The 18841-nt window shown below is 44.5% G+C and overlaps 1 protein-coding gene across 1 annotated transcript in view; it reads right to left on the bottom strand.

Annotated features, from left to right (window-relative positions):
- cdk5rap2 (CDK5 regulatory subunit associated protein 2) overlaps nt 1-17735 on the bottom strand; it is a 28738-nt gene extending 11003 nt beyond the window's left edge. The window contains 31 exon segments of the mRNA XM_029444690.1: nt 94-445; nt 533-705; nt 811-906; nt 1379-1507; nt 1593-1702; nt 1779-1919; nt 3444-3583; nt 3664-3776; nt 3866-4009; nt 4122-4238; nt 4334-4473; nt 4561-4690; nt 4853-5044; nt 5502-5696; nt 5790-5969; nt 6084-6221; nt 6302-6412; nt 6517-6687; nt 6777-6995; nt 7078-7170; nt 7277-7396; nt 7476-7592; nt 10431-10481; nt 10934-11069; nt 11154-11326; nt 11459-11582; nt 11679-11755; nt 12035-12145; nt 12953-13014; nt 14372-14427; nt 17572-17735. Coding sequence (XP_029300550.1) covers nt 94-445; nt 533-705; nt 811-906; nt 1379-1507; nt 1593-1702; nt 1779-1919; nt 3444-3583; nt 3664-3776; nt 3866-4009; nt 4122-4238; nt 4334-4473; nt 4561-4690; nt 4853-5044; nt 5502-5696; nt 5790-5969; nt 6084-6221; nt 6302-6412; nt 6517-6687; nt 6777-6995; nt 7078-7170; nt 7277-7396; nt 7476-7592; nt 10431-10481; nt 10934-11069; nt 11154-11326; nt 11459-11582; nt 11679-11755; nt 12035-12145; nt 12953-13014; nt 14372-14427; nt 17572-17624 — 4164 coding nt within the window. The 5' untranslated portion in view covers nt 17625-17735.
- Nucleotides 17736-18841: the final 1106 nt, after the last annotated feature.

The raw sequence follows: 18841 nt of genomic DNA, 5'->3' as shown, positions 1-18841 counted from the left end.
TAATACGCTGACTAAGTGTCTCATATAGCTCCACTCCAAACAGACTTGATGCAGAAAGTAATGCAGTTTCTTCACACTCGATACCAAACTTACCCCATGCCGTGCGACATGCTGCTTTGCACTCTTGCTGTGTGACTGGCCTTTAGTTTGTGAACTCTCCGTCCCCTCTGTGCCGCTGACACTTAGCTCAGTGGTGACCGGGGTCACCCCGTCCCACACATCGTTAGAGTTCCTCTCCCCCTTGTCCTTCGACAGATTGATGACCTTACAGTGACCTTTTGACTCGGCCTGCAGTGTTTCGACGCTCTTTCTCAATTCAGCTTGTCCATCGCTGCTGTTCCCCGAGGCGTCTGTGCTCTCTTTCTCTTTACACTCCGTGGATGTTTGTTCTTTCAGGAGACCCCGCAGCTCCATATTTTCTGATCTAAGTCTGAGCAGCTCCTCTCTGCAATGAGGGACATTAGATTAGTTTAGTGACTCTTAGAGTGAAGGTAAGGAGCTGGATCTGGACCCAGCTGAAGAAAAGACCCACCTGAGGTGTGAGACTGATGGGGCCCCACAATGAGTCAGCAGGGATTTAAGTGCCATCACATCCGTGTTCCTCGGCCTCGACTCTTTCTCTCCAGTGTCCAAGGTGGCGTTGCCAGACTGAGCGTGCTCTCTACTCTGGCCAAGGCCACTGTCCATACTCATATCAGACACCATCTTCAAAGGGATAGTAGAAATGTTGGTTACATTGAATTCCTCATAGTATTTACATTAAATTGTGTCTTTAAATACTTCAAAAGATCTTCATCATTTACTTCATACCTGTCCTAGTTTGATGTCCGTCTGACTCTCTTTGTGCAGAACAGAGTGACGTGTCCCGTTACTGTGAGGCGGCACCTCCTGCGTCTTCTCAAGCTGCTACAGTAATGGGATGGGAGGCGAGTATGACACATGGCTCGGTAAAAGAAAACTTAATAATGGGGGAACAGAATCCATAAAACACTGCACAGCAACAGCAGAATGGTATGACGTGTCTAATGTGGAATGGCGAAGAGAAGCATTTCATGGGACACAGAGATAGAAAAAACAGGGAGAGGTTAGGAAAGGTGAAGGAGAACACGAGGATCTTCTACTACAGACAAGCAAAGAGACATTAGTAACAGGCTGGACAGAGCAAAGGTGGAGAGCTTCTAAGGTTAGAAAGGAGCTCATACAGGTGGGTGTTACACAATGACAGGGTTCATTGAGTATTTGTTGGACATACTGTACAAACATTTACTGATAAATGACAGAAAGGTTCCCTTTAGTCTACGTTATAGGAAGTGAACTTTGACGCCTCAACTTCAAGTACAACTTCCTCCATGTGCAGAACTCCTTTGTGGCCTCTAACCTGTTTCAAGGGGCCACTGCTGGCCACGTCTTTGACTTCCTTGTCGGACTTCTCCAATAATGACAGCCGGTTCTGAAGCTCGGTGTTTAAAGTCTGCAGTCTGCTGCACGAATCCTGCAGCTCCAGCACCTAAGGCCCAGACGGACTCATTGTTATCCATTTGCATGATTGACTTCCTGTTTTACGTACTTTGGTGGATCTTCTTTGTAATCACCTTCTGCCTGAGCTCCTGTGCAGAGAGCAGAGACGGGCTGTCCCCCTGCACCTCCTCCACACAGATACTCATGTAGGAAGTCTGATCTCCAATCAAAGTCAAAGTGTCGCCTGAAAAACACCAGAGTCACATGTAACAAAACAACTCCCGTCTACCGAAACAAAGAGTTTGTTCTTCTATTCTTACCTTCATCGTTGGCCCCACCGACCCCTCCCCCCCGGCTCTGTATGGCTCCTAATCGAGCCTGCAGAGAGGCATTCCAGCGCTGAGCATCTTCAAGCTGATGTGTCATGCTCTCCAGTTCTTTAGGATCCGTCACGTCTATACCTGAACACATGAACAAAGGTTACACACACACACACACACACACACACACACACACACACACACACACACACACACACTGAAAGTTTACAACTTAACATGGATTAACAATGATTGTTATGCTGCAACATTAGTAGTGAAGACCGTGTGTGACCTCGTGTGAAAGGCATTAAGATACTGTGCACTGATTGACATGCAGCTCTGGAGGAAAATAAAAGTGAATAATTCATAGTTTATGGTATGTATCTGTGCAAAATCTAACTTTTTATCATTTAAATAGTGACTACATTTATTTACAGGCTCAAATGGTACAAATACCAACAATGCATAATTGCACTGTACATCTTTATGAATGTAATCTTCATTTGATGCATCTTGACATGTTTGTTCAATTCATATCAAATCTCCTGTATTGTAAGTTGAATAAGGTAAGATAGAAGTGGAATTAAACAAAACGCTGCAGTGTGTAAAGAGAAGAACACATAATGTTTCTGTGAGTGTCGGTCTACATGTAGCATGCACTGACATGTGCTCTGTGGTAATTACTGCAGCCATCTTGCATACAGTGTGAATGTGAACCATGTTACTTACAGCTGACCTATTTATACATCTGCTCTCTGCAGACAGGGGGGGACACACTCACACACGAGCGCTCACAGATCAGTCATTTGGCTCAGAAGACTACCTGAGCGTGCAGAGACACGTTTAATCAATCTCAAAGGATGTGCCCGACGCCGGCGTATCAGGGCCATGGTAGGTATTTAAAGATAAACAAGTACAGAGCAGGGGGAGGGGCTAATATTCAGAGTTTAAAGCCTTTATTCTCTCATAAATGTGTTGCTGTCTGTGCATGACTTTAATAATGTTGAAAGATAATAGTATATACTTCAGGGCAGCTGCTCTGCAGTAGGACTCTGATTCTACGACAGTATAACCTTTCTTAAAGTTGTTATGTAATGAAATGCTTATGCAATGAAATCTCTCATGTGACAGATGGTTGGATTAAGAAACAGAGCGGCGTTAGAGGCGATGCAATCAACAGATGTTTTAATGGGACAGAGAAAACAAGCAGGCGACATGTTAACAGTGAAAGACAGGAGGAGCGGCCGACAGCAGCCTTTATTCACTTTCTTTATATAGAAAAGGACAGACACACTCGACAGTGAGGAGGGGTTACAGTTAAGGAGTGACAGAGAACACAGGTAGCAACTCAGACAACACATGCAGATGAGGAGGTGATGAAGAGCAGTGAACATAAAGTGGAAGGAGCAGGTGTGCACGCTGAATACAGTGACAGATGAAGAAGAGGGGTCGTGAGCCTGTCAGCAGGTGATATTATTAGAGTAAACACAGTGGACAGAGAAGACAGGTGTGTGTGTGTGTGTGTGTGTGTGTGTGTGTGTGTTTCCACTAGGACCTATAGATACGAGTCTCCCTGAGCTACAGCTTCCTAACACTACCAACAAGTTAACTGCTGAACCTGCTCTTTCCTTTTCTTTCATGTTGCACCCAGTGTTTGCACTGCACCTTCTCTGAGTTTGGCTCTGTGTATCTCTCTCTCCAGGTCGTCCCTTAGCTCCTCATTAGTTTTAATGTTCTCCTCGAGCTGCTGCCTGAGGAGTTGCACTGCTGTCAGCTCCAGCTGCAGAGCATGGAGACGCTGGGCGCTGCAAAAACACATCGAGAGTCAGGTTTACTGCTCAAATAACTGCAGCGACTCAGCTACTAACAGTGGCCATTATCCCACCTGTCCTGCTCCTTTACAGTCCGGACCAGGCTGGAGTAGAGCTGCTGCTCGGCCCTCAGGGCTTTATTCAGAGCATCATGCTCCCGTTGCAAGGCTCTAGGGTTAGGCAAAGCCTTGAGGAGACAGAAAGGGCATTAGTCTTAATGTGTAAAATATGTTTTCTGGTATTTCATCCAGCAGAAAGGTTTCACAGTGCGTTTACTTCTTGCTGGCTATCTCCACCAATCAGGGTTCTCTCTCTCTGAGGGAGCCCCGGGAGGGATCTCTCCATGCCCGAGCAAGCGATCTGATCGTGGGTATGATCCGCCCGACTGTCCCCTCTCTGACCGAGGCGCTGGTGGAGAGTCTGCTCAAAGAGAACATGAGAACCTTTAGACAGACTGCTGCGTTCACAAGAAAAGCTGCGGGGAGTTTCATGGAGTGACAAGAGTTTGACTGTGTGAACGGAGGAACCTTACATCAATGATCTCATCCTTGGTCTCCAGAGTGGCAGTCAGGGACTCAACATTAGCAGCCTGACCTTCGTTACGACCCTTCAGCTCAGACAGCAAAGACTGTAGCTCTGCCAACGAAATCTGGATATCGAGAAAATGAAAGGATTGCACAAAAATACTCCCGTTAGCAAGTGTCTCCATGCTGTGATGATGTGAAATGCTTATAACCGACAGACCTTCAGTTCATTCTCCCTCTTCAGTGCTTTATTCAGAGCCTCCGTTTTCTGTGCAAGCTCCTTCTTCAGGACCACGACCGTCTTCTTGGAGAGCAGAATGTTCTCCACATTATCCTCACTGTTCCTCCGGGACACTTCAGCTTCAGTGAAGACAAAATAGAATCAAATGTAGGACCGACATGTACTGTAACTAATAAAACATCGATGAGGATCTGTGAAGGCCTCACCTTCCCTCTCCTCCATCTTCTCCTGCATGATCTGGATAGTTTGTCTGAGCTCCAACACATGATCCGGCTCGTCCTTCTGCCTCATCTCAGTCAGGAACTGGTCCCTCTCCTGACCTCGCTGCAGAAGCTTCTGCACACATGCAAACATATCAAGTTAGCGCACTCAAACATGTACAACTGATTCCCTTAAGCAAGTCATCTGTCGTCAGAATGGAGGAGTTTTCATTTCCTCTCCTTGTCAGGAAGTGAAGCACATGTTTCAGCTGAGTGAGCGTATCCCAGAGGAACTTACGTTGATGACGCTGTCTTTTTCAACAAGCAGGGCTCTGAGCTCTGCCGTGTCTGAATAACTCTCCTGGGCTGTCGTGGAGCTTTGCCTCTCGGCGGAGGCCAGTTTCTGCTGCCTGTCAGACAGCTGCCTCCGCAGATCCTGGATCTCTTGAGTGCGCTCAGAAAGCATGCGGTTGTAGTGCTCTGCAGACTCCTGGAGACGGAGGAACAGATCAAAGTAATGAGCGGCGCTGATGGTTTTTTTCTACATTTTTGTAGATCTGTCAAAGTAAATGAAATGCACATTGTATGCGTGTATAATGTAGAGCTGCAGCGATTATCAGCATTTACACAAAAATGGCAAAGTTTCTCAAATATGGAGATTTCCTGCTTTTCTCTTTGAGTTTCAGACGGAAACTAATCATTTAAAGACTTTTATAAACCATTCATCTGGAAATGAAGGAGGTTAATCCTTAATAAAAGTGTAAAGAATTTATAATCCATATGTTACTTCTCTCATTTGCTTTATTTAAAATGACGAACTAGTTACTTTATTCTCATTGCTATTGTTTCCTTTTCTTAATTCTGTCCCTATTTGTTGCTACAAAGACAAAGTCTCTCGGAGGTAAACCGCTGAAGTCATTGACAATGTTTTGGTGATCGATGTTGACCTTGAGCAGCTGGTCCTTGCTGCTGATTGTAGCCAGCAGTCCTTCCACAGCGCTCTCATTGTCAGCAACCAGCCTTCCCCTGGCCTTCACAGCCTCAGCCAACATCGCCTCCGTGACCTTTAACCTCTGGCCCATCTGTTCAGCAAGGTCCCGGGCATTAGTCTGCGACTGGTTTAGCATTGATGCGGCCATTTCCTACAAACAAAGGTTGACAGATGTAAATAGGAGATTGTGTGAACTCCCCGGGTCAGAATGGTGAAAATACAGCAGAGGGGGGTTTCAACCAACCTCCATATCTTTGGTCTTGCCCTCCAGGGAGAGCTGGAGCTGGCTGATGATGGAGTCCTTCTCCCTCAGAGATCTGTTCAGGTTATCTTCTACATCTTGTTTGGCTCTCTGCAGGTTCTTCAGTGTGTTTACAAGATGCTGCAGCTCCACGTCCTTCTCCTTGATCAGACTGTCAAAACTCTGGAAGGAGAGGGTTGAGCAGAAAGATGCATTGAAGTCCAAACTCCCAAAAATCTATTGCATGACAGATTACTGCTAGTTTCTGATATCTCAAACATGGTCGATGCTTCTTACATTGATGGTTTCCTCGTTGTGAGAGAGCAAGTTATTGAGCCGATCCAGGTCTCTCTCCTTCTCCCTCAGAGACAGCTGCAGCTGGTGTATCTCATTGTCTTTCTCCTCAATTGCAGCAAACTTCTCATCCAGCGCTTGCTGTGAGAGAGCAAACAGAACAACGTCAGAATCTAATTATAGTTGCTGTGGTGAGAAGATTACACAGAAGGAATGCGCACCTCCAGAGCCTTCTCCTTTTCTTTCAGCCTTTGCCGCAGCTTGGAAAGCACATTATCGTTTCCTCCTGGACTTTTGCTTTGCTCAAAGTCTCTGACCATGTTTATGTACTCCTGGTGAACACAGAAACAAACAACGTAAACCGCCAACTATCTGAAAGCATTAGATCTTACAATGGTCCAGAATCTGTCTGTGTATGTTAACGCTGCTGTGTCACCTGCAGCTGCTGCTCTTTATCGGACAGAGTGGATGTGAGCCGCTGGATGGTGACTTCATGGGCCTGCACTTTTCTTTTGGTTTGATCCAACAGCTCCTGGTACTGCTGCTGCAGAGCACTCTCCCTGTCGCCGATCTCACCACTCAGCTTTTTGAGCTGATTGTTCAGATCCTGCAGGGGGGGGGGGAGTGATAATACTGTCACACAAAATCCTGCATTCGGACAGAAGAGAGGATTTAAAATGGCTGATGGATGCTTACATTCAGGGCCTTGTCTCCCTTCTTCTTCTGCTGTTGCATGTCCTCCAGTTCCACCTCCAGCTGGTCCTTCGCCTGTTGCAAGTCGGCCAGCTCTTGCTCCTTCCTGTCCAGGCCGCGCTGCAGCTTTTGGGCCTCCAGCACCTTGGCGTGGTGTTCCCCCTGGAGTTGGGCGAGCTCTGTCTGCTTGGTCATTAATAGATTTTGGTGCTCCTCCACTCCCTGAGGGATAAATGAGTAATATAATGTGTGAACGTACAGGAACACACAGGGTTGGCGCTCTATAGAAAGGTGCAGGACTTACCTGGTATTTCTGCAGTTGGGCTTTATGTGCTGCTTCTCTCGCCTTCGCCAAAGCGTCGTCTCTGTCCTCGATCTCATGACACAGCTCTGCGATCTGTGCGACGCAGAGCAAGAGACGGGTTGGTGAAGTCTTCTTACAGTTAACAACTGTTATGACCCCCATAGTAAATAAACTGTGGTAATAATAGTATGAAACTTACCTCTTTCTCCTTTTCTTTTAAAACCTGCGTAAAGCCCTGGATGGTTTTGTCTCGCTTTAGACCATTTTTCTTCTCAGAGTTGAGTTCATTGTCCTTCTCCTCCAGCTGCCCTAACAGGGACTGTTTGCACAAAGAAGTTAACTTACACAAGGAAACTTCTCAGGCTAATGCAGGAATATCTAATGTCGTCTCCATGTACCTTGTTTTGATTCTGGGTATCCTCCAGTGTTTTAGTCAGGTTGTCGTTGGTGCTTTTTGTCTGGGTGAGCTTTTCAGACAGCAGCTTATTGCAGGACTCCACTCGCCTGACATCACTCTGCAAAATCCAGAGAACACATAGAACGGTATTAAAAATGTATTAATACCAGCAAGGTTAAGCAGTGACGCTGTTGTCTGTCGCAGCTCGTTCCAACACCTTCGTTAACATCAAATTCAAAGACTTTCCAGGCCCAATTCCCTCAAATTCAAGGACCACGGCATTGAGTCAGGCGTGTCCTATTACTAGCTTATTTACGAACATTAAGTAAATACACTTCTACTTATATTCTTACAGAAATATATGAGTTCAAACACTTCCAATGACCCATGTCTATTTATCATTTCAAGGCCTTGATGTTGCCCCTCAAATTCACAAACTTTTAAGGATTTCAAGGACCCGTGGGACCCATGAACTACCTTCACCACTCTGACGGGAGTGTATTCATCATCATATTCCTCTGTAAGGTCATGCAGAGACTTCCACTCTGCCTCTCTGTGTCTGCGCTTGGCTCGGGGGTTGAGAGTGTTTGATCTCCTCAGGACGGGGATGCGACTCCCCGCAGGGGCAGACAAGTGTTGCCTGGAGATGCAGCGCAGGAGCTGGATCAGGTGAGAGATCACAGAAGGCTGACACGAGGAACTGCAGTGCAGCGCTCTGGCTTGAACTTTTCCTCCGCAGTCATTAGTGACACCACGTCTGGCAACAAACGCCTTTGGCTCTCTGGGTTTTAGTTTGGGTGGAGGGTCCGGAGGGGTGTCTGAGGAAAAGTTGAGGGACTGCAGGGATGTGGAGCGATCTTTAACAGCAGGTCTGGGCAGCGTGCCTTTGCGTTGGATCAGGTCCAGGTACATGCTCTGCGAACGGAGGCGTGTGCCTCGCAGACCCAAGCTCTTCGCAGAGCCATCGAGCCCCGTCGCTGAGCCCATCCTGCTGCTCTTGAGGCTGGAGCGTCCTGGGAATGCTCCTTTACTAACAATGCGATCCAGACTCACGCACCTTCTCATGCGATTCTCCAAATGACCATTTCCACTCTCCCTGAACAGCTGTCCTTCAGAGGCCAGCCAACCTGTAGGCTCGTCATCGGGGCTGCCCACCCCCGAGGGCCTGAGTGGAGTCTTGCTACAGGCTTGGTTGTTTTTGTTGTAGACGTGGATGATGCACTGGATCAGGTGGTCTTTCTCCGCCTGCAGCTTCTGGATCTGACTGGTGTGTTCATCCTGCAGCTGGCTGATGTTAACATCACATTGCACCACCTTCTCCAACTGGAACACACACTTCCCACAGAGGAACTCCCCGCGACCATCACGAGTCACCTCCCAGCCCAGCACATGGGACAAGATGACTTGTAGCTTCCTCTGTGCTGATGAGCTGAAGATCCAGCGACACTGGCTTCCCACCAGACGAACGCTACATATGCGACACGGGTCCCTCATGGCACCTTTAGATTCCAGATTCACCCACTGAGAACGAGTCCAAAAAGCCTCTCACTGACACACAAACTGTCCTGGGACCTAATGGTCATCAGCCTGCCAACCATGGAATAGCCATCTATCATTTCCCCTCAATGCATCAGCAAGAGAAGCACAGAGGAGAATGACGAGTGCGGAGCAGTATAAGCCCTAAGCCGTTGATAATCCCTGCTCCCGCCTCTATTCCACTCTCCCCTACACATTCAATCAGATCAAATCCTCTAGGACCGCTGCAGTGATCTGTGTTATGGCCACTGCCAGACCCCCTCTAGAAAACCTCCTCACAGACACCAGATCAAGTATGAACATCAGCCCTGTGCAGGTGCTTCTCCAGGGGACTGGTGAAGGTGGAAGCAGTCAGTCACTCTTACAGTCCCTGTCCTCACTGGCAGTACAGCTAAATAAAAGCCCTTTAAGATTAGACGAGGTGTTTTCTGGCGATCACATTCCATTACACCTCACTCTGGGTCCACCAAAGCATCCCTGGTAGACACGCTGTCCCCAATCTTTCAAAATCCTTTGCAATGCATGACGCAGCACATTACTTAGTTAACCCAGATCTGACAAACACTGACAGGTTATGACATTTGTGTTCCTTTTAACAAAGCAGGGTGGACATAAATAACTCTCCAGACAGCACGGTAATCCAGACTTAACACCGTGACCAGACGTCAAGGCCTGACGAGGAACTATGGTCCCTGTCCAACAACAGCGTCATACTCTGAACGTCGACGTCACAGTACTCTCACCAACAGCCTGCATGCATAATGTTTAGATGGACACTTTCTCTCTTATCCTGTATGTAACCAGGTTAGTCCCATTGAGGAGAGGTGGAGAGCTGGCCCAGAATAGCAGCAACGAAGAGTTTGCAGAGAGAAGCCTTTGAAATACAACCAGCATCCATCAGACATTAAAATCCCTCAGCCTCAGGATATGTGTCATAATATCCAGCCCCACACCTTCAGCATGTAAAGCTGCTACAGAGGATAGAGATACAAGAATGACTTCCAGATACTTTCATTTAAAGGAGTATGGGAAGTGAAGAGATTATTCCAGAGGTTACAAACATCAATGTAATGTCCGGCAGAGCACCAGTAGTGACTCCTGCAACAGCTTCTTATTGTGAAACCAACATTAGACAACCCGTTAAAGTCCAAGACTCCCACAGCACACGAGAGAACTTCTCTTTAGTGAAGCACAGAAATAAAAGTGCACCAGGAGGCACACGGAGGACATAAAACATGCCAAAGTACATTTCCTGTGGTTCAACAGAACAACACAAGACAATCCTCTGAAGCTGCCGGCGCCGGGACGTTATGAACTGTGTCCATGTGTGAGTGTTGGACTGGGAATGTCTGCATCACTGCAGTTAACAGAGTTAGTGTTTGGCTTCAGGCTACATGCTGGAAATCCCCACTTCACCAACCTGCCGGTCCGGTGCGGTTCTGTCCTCTCTGCGGAGCTCGTGCCTCAGTCCCTGAGAAACACACAGTCGAAGGTATTTTAATATCATATTTAATATATTAGCAAGTCTCGGCTGCACCTGATGACTTCACAGCTTCTACTGAGGGTTCTGAAATATGAATAGAACTCGTCAGTTTTGTCAACATAAATAAATGAAGTGATGACGTGTTGATTATTCTTTTACAACTTAAGTAATTTACTGTAATAGTGTTACAGCTGAAATACATTTTTAGTTATATAAATGTAATTTGTGGAGCTGGTGGACCTGAAACAATTCTACGCAGCCACCACTGGAATCTAATTCTGCAGATGGGTTACTACTAGTAATGTTAGTGTGGCCTAACCTTTACCTGCACCTGTGCACAGACACTGGGTTTAAATGTTGGAACTTGTAATGATATTAAACGTATCAAACAGTGGAAGCTCCTACGTTACAGATTTTTTAGCAACATATGAAAGTCGTACCTCAAGTTCCAGATCTTTCTTGGCCATGAGATCAGAAAGTTGTTTAACGGCTGACGGTTCAGCTGCGTCAGCACTTTGCTTCTGGAGGATCACAGCTTCCTGCTCCTGCAACGTGATCTTCAGCTGCTCGATGACACTGAGGTGAGCGACAGACAACATTCAGACACACATACAGAAAACAAAGAAGAAGAATATGTCTGCTTTCCTTTGATGTTCCTACTTGTCTTTCTCCTGCAGGGCCTGCTGCAGGTCCTGGACGGGGAGGGGGACGGGGGTGAAGGTGCTCGGTGGTCCCAGGGCGTGAAGCTGCTTCTCCATGTTAATATTCTTCAGCTTCTCCTGCTCAGCGATGGCTGCCATCTTGTTAACCTCACCCTCTGACGTTCGCAGACACTGAAATTGAGGCAAAGTGAGACAAAAACTAAACTGTCTGTTTAACACCGAACACCTTGTTACTGTACTGCACCCTGGACCACATGGGGAGTAAACAGGAAATGACTTCTTTCAGGAAGTAACTCTGCTCACCTGCTCTAGGTCAGCGATCCTCTTGCTGAATGCATCTCGCAGTGCACCCATGTCTCTCTGAGCGTGCTCTCTCACACGCTGGAGTTCTCCTGACTCTCGACCAGCCAGACTCTCCAGCGCTTTCCTGAGGAACATGACGGGGGAGATTAGTTAGCGCTCAGAAACACTTCCATGACATCTTCCTGCCAGCTAAGTCTGAATTCTTCAAATGGTAACTCACGATGCAGAGACGAGCAGTTCATGTTTCTCTGCCAGGTCTCTCTTCATTGACTCCAACTCCACCTTCAGCTCAATGTTCTGTAAACAGACAACGATCAGTCCGTTATAGCACATCTGGACTCATCGCAGAACAAAACGACAATAGGAAACACGAGAAGCAGATTCCCGTGTGCTTACGTCTCACTCACAGAAACTATTAAAAAAAGGAAAGTCAGCTGTTTGGTTGAACCAAGTCCAGCTGCTGTTGTGGTGAAGATGGATCTTTAGTCCCCGTAGGAAACACTGAGTCACTCTGAGGAGCCACGTACATGACAAAGACTTAATACGAATGTTTGCATACTAAAGTAAATACAACACCGTTTTGAAAATGTCCTCAGTGGAGTCGTCACACTTCTGCTGCATGCGCTCCTCCATGAAGTAAATGCGCAGCTTCAGGTTAAAGTTCTCCTTCTTCAGAGCTGTGATTTGCTGAGGATGATTGACAAGCACAGGAAAATAATTAAATAACATTTTATTGAAAAGGTTGCATTAAATGATGTCGGTCTTTGTCGAAGCCAAACATTTCCTTTACTTATATTACATGATAAGAAATGAAGGTTAGGACAAATCATTTGGGTCTGTGAAGTGGGACCTGCGTGTTTACATGGAAGGAAAGGCTCGTGTGTGCGGTCCATGTTAAATATGAAGGCCTTCCTACTCGTGTGTGTTTGAGTGTGACTGTGTGTGAAGTGGACTGTGCATCATTGTGCTGCAGGCTCAGAACAGCATACATCTGGTGGTGGGGGTTGGGTAGACAGTCAAAGGGAGGAGGTAGAAGTCTGGACCCTCCGTAAAAACCTCTAATCATGAAGGCAGCACGAGCCAACAAATCTGAGCACGCATTCCACTCACATGCTGAAATATAGGCTTCACCTCATCCCACACACACACACACACACACACACACACACACACACACACACACACACACACACACACACACACACACACACACACACACACACACACACACACACACACACACACACACACACACACACACACACTTCATCACAAAATCTCCATAAATGGTCAGTGTGGCGTGAGGATCACGTTCAATGAATCACTATCCCCGTCTGTTGAGGTGGAGTAACGCTGACACGCTCAGTGTTTCGATGCATTAACAACAACAACACTTCGTTAACATACGAGTCATTATCAGAAGTTAATGTTATAGGACATAGACTTTGCAAACATTGCATCAAAACATGATGCCACTTGATACACATCACTCACATTCTCATAGTCCTTCATGGTGAGGGCTTTGCTCGGGGACATCTTGTCAGGGAAGGATGGAGCTGCAAAACAACAGTGAGTCACGTTTACACCTGCACTATGTTCTCTACAGCGCAGACAAAGATCCCTGCAACAGGAATGTGTTTGTTTCAGAGAGAACGCACAAAGCTTCTTTACTGACGAGGCATCAGAGGTGAGACAGCTTCTGGAGAGCGGCCATGTTGAAACCAGCTGAAGGCAGCCCACAGCTGATCATGTAACACGAGTCAGCACATTTCACAACAGCGACTCCTGATCCACAGTTTGATGACACGCACGCTCGTGTACTTTTTATTGCTAAATCAGAGATGTTGCTTTTGTCCTTGTCGTGTGTCTTCAATGTCAACATGAATCAAGACGTCTACAGATGAGATGTACTCAGTCTTAATTCATGGATCTACTATCTGACAACTAGCATTACACTTAGATCTCATTTCTACTATTAAAGTATAATTATGGTTATTTTCAGTGCGGACTCTGCAAACCTGCTCTTTCCATGACTGCTTTTATTGGTGCACTTTACTGTAAGTATGTCGGGGGAGAAGAACAGGGAGGGTTCAGCTGAAATAAGGTTTTCTCACCCTGACCTCAGACAGGAGGAAGCGTCAGTACAACCCTGCAGTAACTCGAGTACTAAGAATACAAGCTTTGTTTAAAACACAGATTGTAAAGTGCCACTTAAATGCAGCTTCCTAATAAAGCAAGAAAAATGTATTTGATATTATGTTTTTCTTTCATTTCGTCTAAAGTTTTGGTACAACTGTCAACACGATATCCACCTGTCCCTCAGGCCACCTCTGAGGGACAGAAGCTCATCACACCACTCTTTGAGAGCTGAAATAATTAATCCATCATTAATCATTTTTCAATCCAGATCTCCAAACGTTCCCTCCGGCTCTTCTAATGTGACGATGTGTTGCTTTTCCCTTTTTTATAATATATAGAATTGTGAATCTAGCAACAAAACAAGCAATCGGTGACGTCTGCATGGGCTCGGGGAAACCATCTTTTGACATTTCATTAGACTAAACAATCGACCAATTATGATCTGCACATGAATATGTAATGAAAAGAATCCTCAGTTGCAGCCTGCTTTACACCACCAATGTGCCAGATAGCCACAGATGCTGACCTATATCTAGAAAGCACTCGTTTTGGATGTGTTGTTCTAGCCCCGAGTATATTGTTGGCACACTACAAGAGTTTAATTAGAAATAGGATTAGCTAATTAACATCATACAGCTAATCCCTCATCTCAGCTTTGGGGACACAACTGTGGGAGGTCACAGCAACGACTCAACAGCAGATCTAATTAATGCACAAGGGAGACACAACCTGAGCAAGGGAGCAAAAAGGGAACAAAAGAAAGTCTCACTGTACCTGTCATGCTGTCTGAGGAGTATTCTCCTGCATCTATGGAGTCTGGCAGTCTGCAGCTGTGGACAGAAACATTTCGTTAGCGATTCAGAGTCACTGCAAATATTATGCAAAGGGATCACGGATGCATTTTCACTACAACACAATTTACATTTAAAAAATCACAGTAACTAAAGCAAACTCTGCTCTCCATCCTTGGACATTGTACACACACACACACACACACACACACACATACAAAAGCTCCATGTTTATGTATTACTCACGCTGGCCAGTTCCATTGAGCCTCAAGAACAATCCATAAATAGCTCAAGAATGACTCTCGACTTCATTTACATCCACTCTGGCAGAGCGTCCTTTCAGTGTGTGTGTGTGTGTGTGTGTGTGTGTGTGTGTGTGTGTGTGTGTGTGTGTGTGTGTGTGTGTGTGTGTGTGTGTGTAAGACCATGTGCCAGTGGCAGCCAAGCTCTCATGTTCAGACAGACAGACAGACAGACAGACAGACAGACAGACAGACAAGAGGAGAGGAAAGCAGAGGAACCAGTGGACGGAGAAGGCTTTCTTTGGGAGACAAGCAGCCTACTGTGGCTCTGATCAGCGTCACACAGTGATGGGACAGTGGCGTCACTCGCAGACACGGTACAATCGCACCAAACATCAGGAACACACATCTGGGTCACAATGACACAAAGGGAACCGGGGTAGCACTGCCCCAACACAAATGTACACTTTACTTACTCATTTAATAATTACGTTGATTAAATGTGGTTTTAAAGAGGTAAATTATTTGCATTAACAAAAACATGAATTATTTGGGTGCAAGATCATGTCCCACAACCTTGAACCTTATGTCTAATAATATATAATGTTCAGCATTGCATAACTACTTCCCATACCTCCCGCCGCAGGGGAAGCACAGCCGCTGCTCTGCTATATTCCTCCGCACATGTTTGTATGACATGTTGATATTACATGTCTACATATTGATGTTTTATGTTCTTTGTATATAGAGTTTATCAGATTGTGCTTTAGCTAAGAATCATAACAATTAAAAAATATATTCTACTTATTATTTTAAAAAATTATTATTGGAGGATAAATGAAATGTTTGTATTTCTATAGAAATGTGATGCGTCAGATTAATTTAACTCTTAAATTAATTCATTTTATTCCTGTTCTAGACTTTCAGTGACTCTGAATATCCAGCTGTAATTACACTTCATTTAAAGCCTCCGTCAGGCTGCAACAATAAACCATAATGACGCTGCTTTTCTTCCCCATCTTTGTTTTGCTCTGCCACACAGCAAACACTTCAAAGTTAACCAACATGCAGCACCACCAAGTACATAACAGTGGAGACGCTACAGTGACAAATGAAATTTTACTTTTACAACATTGAATAAAATGAGGCTTTTTGATACTGATCAAGTCAAAATGGTCCCATATTCCCTGTGACACAACATGAAACAATACAACATGTAACGTATGAGCAGCAGGAGAGCAATAATCCTCTGAAGATCAGTAAAATACGTGTTGACAAATAATTGCATCAGTGAGGTTTCACATGCTTAGCAACCTCTTCCTGTGTTCATGGAGAGGAAGCACTCTGCAGCGAGAGCCACGATAAGAGTCAAAGCCCCAAACTAACATGTGAAACAACTTCCATAGAAACCATAAACTTTCAGAAAAGAATAGATGACATTAAAGCACGTTGGTGTCGGTAAAACGCTGCATTTGTACGGCACACAGTGGAAACAATGTAAAAGCCTGTAAACAGTGACTTCCTCTTCTTCTTTTTTTTTAAGTTCAAATGCTAGTGACAAACATGGAAACTGCTAAACTCACAACCATATCACTTACAGTAGGTAATGGGGAACAACAACAATTGAGGCAACTAACAGCACGCAAAGACATTTTATTGTTTTAACTAAAAAGGGAATCAGCTTTCAGAATTACCGAATAAGTAATTCACACCACACGTATCAGCTAACATCTTGGATTACTGAGGCACGTTTACCACCTGGATGACTGCTTCTACACAGAACACAGCAGGGCTAGGTCATTTAAAACACCAAGGACACACACTTTAACACATCACATGCTAGAACTGGAAAGATCTACAGACGAGCTGTATTCAGCAAACACTATCCTGCAAGAGGAGCAGAGCAAATAATGCACAATTCACCTACCACAGTCACACTCTTCTCTCACGTCAAGGAGAGCACGCGGGGAGACAAAACAAGTATGACATGTTACTCCACATTTTGCACAGAGAGGGAGACGTCCTGCTTCAGCCTGCACCCCGCTGACACTGATAAGTTCCTCTTTCTTTCACTCTCTGCATGACAGGTCATAGAGAGACCTCCCCATCAGTGATATCACAGCAACACTCTTTATTACAGTAGTAACTGCACATGCCAGACTCTCTGCACCCATGTTTCTGTTGCACTTTGGGTTTATTATCTTGGTTTTCGTCTCCAGATATTACATTTGGTTGAGTGAAACTAGCAGCACGAAATTGATTTATTATTGATTTTTTTTTTTTGCAGAGCGTTTTCTCACTTTGAAAAAGAAATATCAAAATGTTGTGCATTGGTAATTATGTTTCCCCATTAACGTTAAGAAAATAGCCATTTTATTTATAAAAAGCTGGCACATTTATACACGTCAACTCAAAATGCTTTACATGTAAAGACAACATGTAAACATATAGGCATAAACACAAGAATACAGTAGCATGAGTACAATGCAGTGCACCTACCACACAGTAATAAAGAAAGCAAAACACAACACAGCGTTAACGATTGTTAGTCAGTCAAAGATGCTAAACTTCACTTCGTAGCTAACTCTAATCTGTCAACAATATGTAAAATGTGAAATTGTACAGATAAATGTGATATGTGTAATAACCCAAACGTCAGACGACCTACTAACTTAACGTTACCACCAGAAACAAATACACAAGAGCAATTTCTAATACGTTTAAATAACGTTTAAAAACTATACACAAGATGTATGTATGTGGCTAATTACTGGTAGCACACCTTCACGTTAAACCAAAGACATGACAACTTGAGCGCTTCGGTGTTGTTCCAGTTATTAGTCAGGGCCTGTGCAGCGGTAACTAGTTTGGATTATTGGGTTAGCTATAACGTACTCTTATATGCTAGCGTTAGCTCGCTAGCTATTGTTGGTGAATTTACCTTCCGTTGATGTCAACGGGGAGCGTCAAATCAGTCCCCAAGACGGAATCCATGATAGAGGTTCACTTATCGTGTGTTATATCCAGAATAATAAGACATTTTACTGACTAGACTTAATGTAAACTTCGAAAAGCGGGACGGAATTCAAAATAGTCCAGGCTACCGCCATCATGATATGGTAAACGTCACCATTGTGGACGTTAGAAACAGGCGATGCATTCGCGCTCTATAGGAAATATTTGAATTCACGACTGAAACCCCACAGAAGATGCCTTAAAAAGATCAATATGACGATGTTATAACGTATACGTATAACAACACACGTTATATGCTTTAATTATTTTAAGCACCATCTCAGTTTTTGTTCACAGCGATGCTTGAATCCTAGTTTATTGTTTACGATTTCAAAATGAAGAATTTACGAGCAGTAAAAAGGCAGCATCGACCAGGGTGCATACGGGTACAAAACGATTGGACAAAACAAACATTTGGGGGCGGGACGTAAAGGCTCAAAATACAGACGCTCCTTTGGTATCCAGCCATAACATGTTACCGTCTCTATCTTCTGATGTATACAGATCATTACGGTCAAACAGAGGGCACAAAATAACACAACTTTATTTATATACAGTGGTGGGAGAAGCAACACCACTGTGGAAAACATCTGTTACAAGTAAAAGTCCTGCATTGAAAATAAATAAATAAAGTAAAAGTACTCATTATGGCCATTTCAGAATAATATATATTATTGAATTATAATTAATGATGCATTAATGTTCATCACTTTAATGTTGCAGCTGGTAAATGTAGGGCTTCTTTTTATTTATTTATATCTTTTATATATTACTTTACATACTGGTGTGTAGCTTTTGAATTCTCCCCTGAGGATCAGTAAAACCTTATTTACATTATTATTCAATTATATTTTGTATTGTATATAAAGAGTACAATATTTGCCTCGCAGAACATAGAACATATAAATACTCAAGTAAAGTAGCAAGCACCTCACATTTGTCATTAAGTACTTTACTTGAGTAAATGTACCGTGTTTGTCATGCATCCTTAACAAACACAGGATAATGTTCTGACTGAAACTGACGCAGTGTCAAAGTTATCTTGTGTCTCATCCATCAAAGAGTATGCTTCAACATAATGTGTATGTGTGGAGCGTGATAGTGGGTGTGTATCATGGTGGTGTGGAATAATTAACACTTTCTGCAGTGGGATAATTATAACATTGAGTAGGAATGCAGTCTACAGTAATGGCTAC

Source organism: Cottoperca gobio, chromosome 12, assembly GCF_900634415.1.
Source record: "Cottoperca gobio chromosome 12, fCotGob3.1, whole genome shotgun sequence".
NCBI classification, from domain to species: Eukaryota; Metazoa; Chordata; class Actinopteri; order Perciformes; family Bovichtidae; genus Cottoperca; species Cottoperca gobio.
Note: the sequence above shows the minus strand (reverse complement) of the source record. Positions and strands in the feature narration are given on the sequence as shown.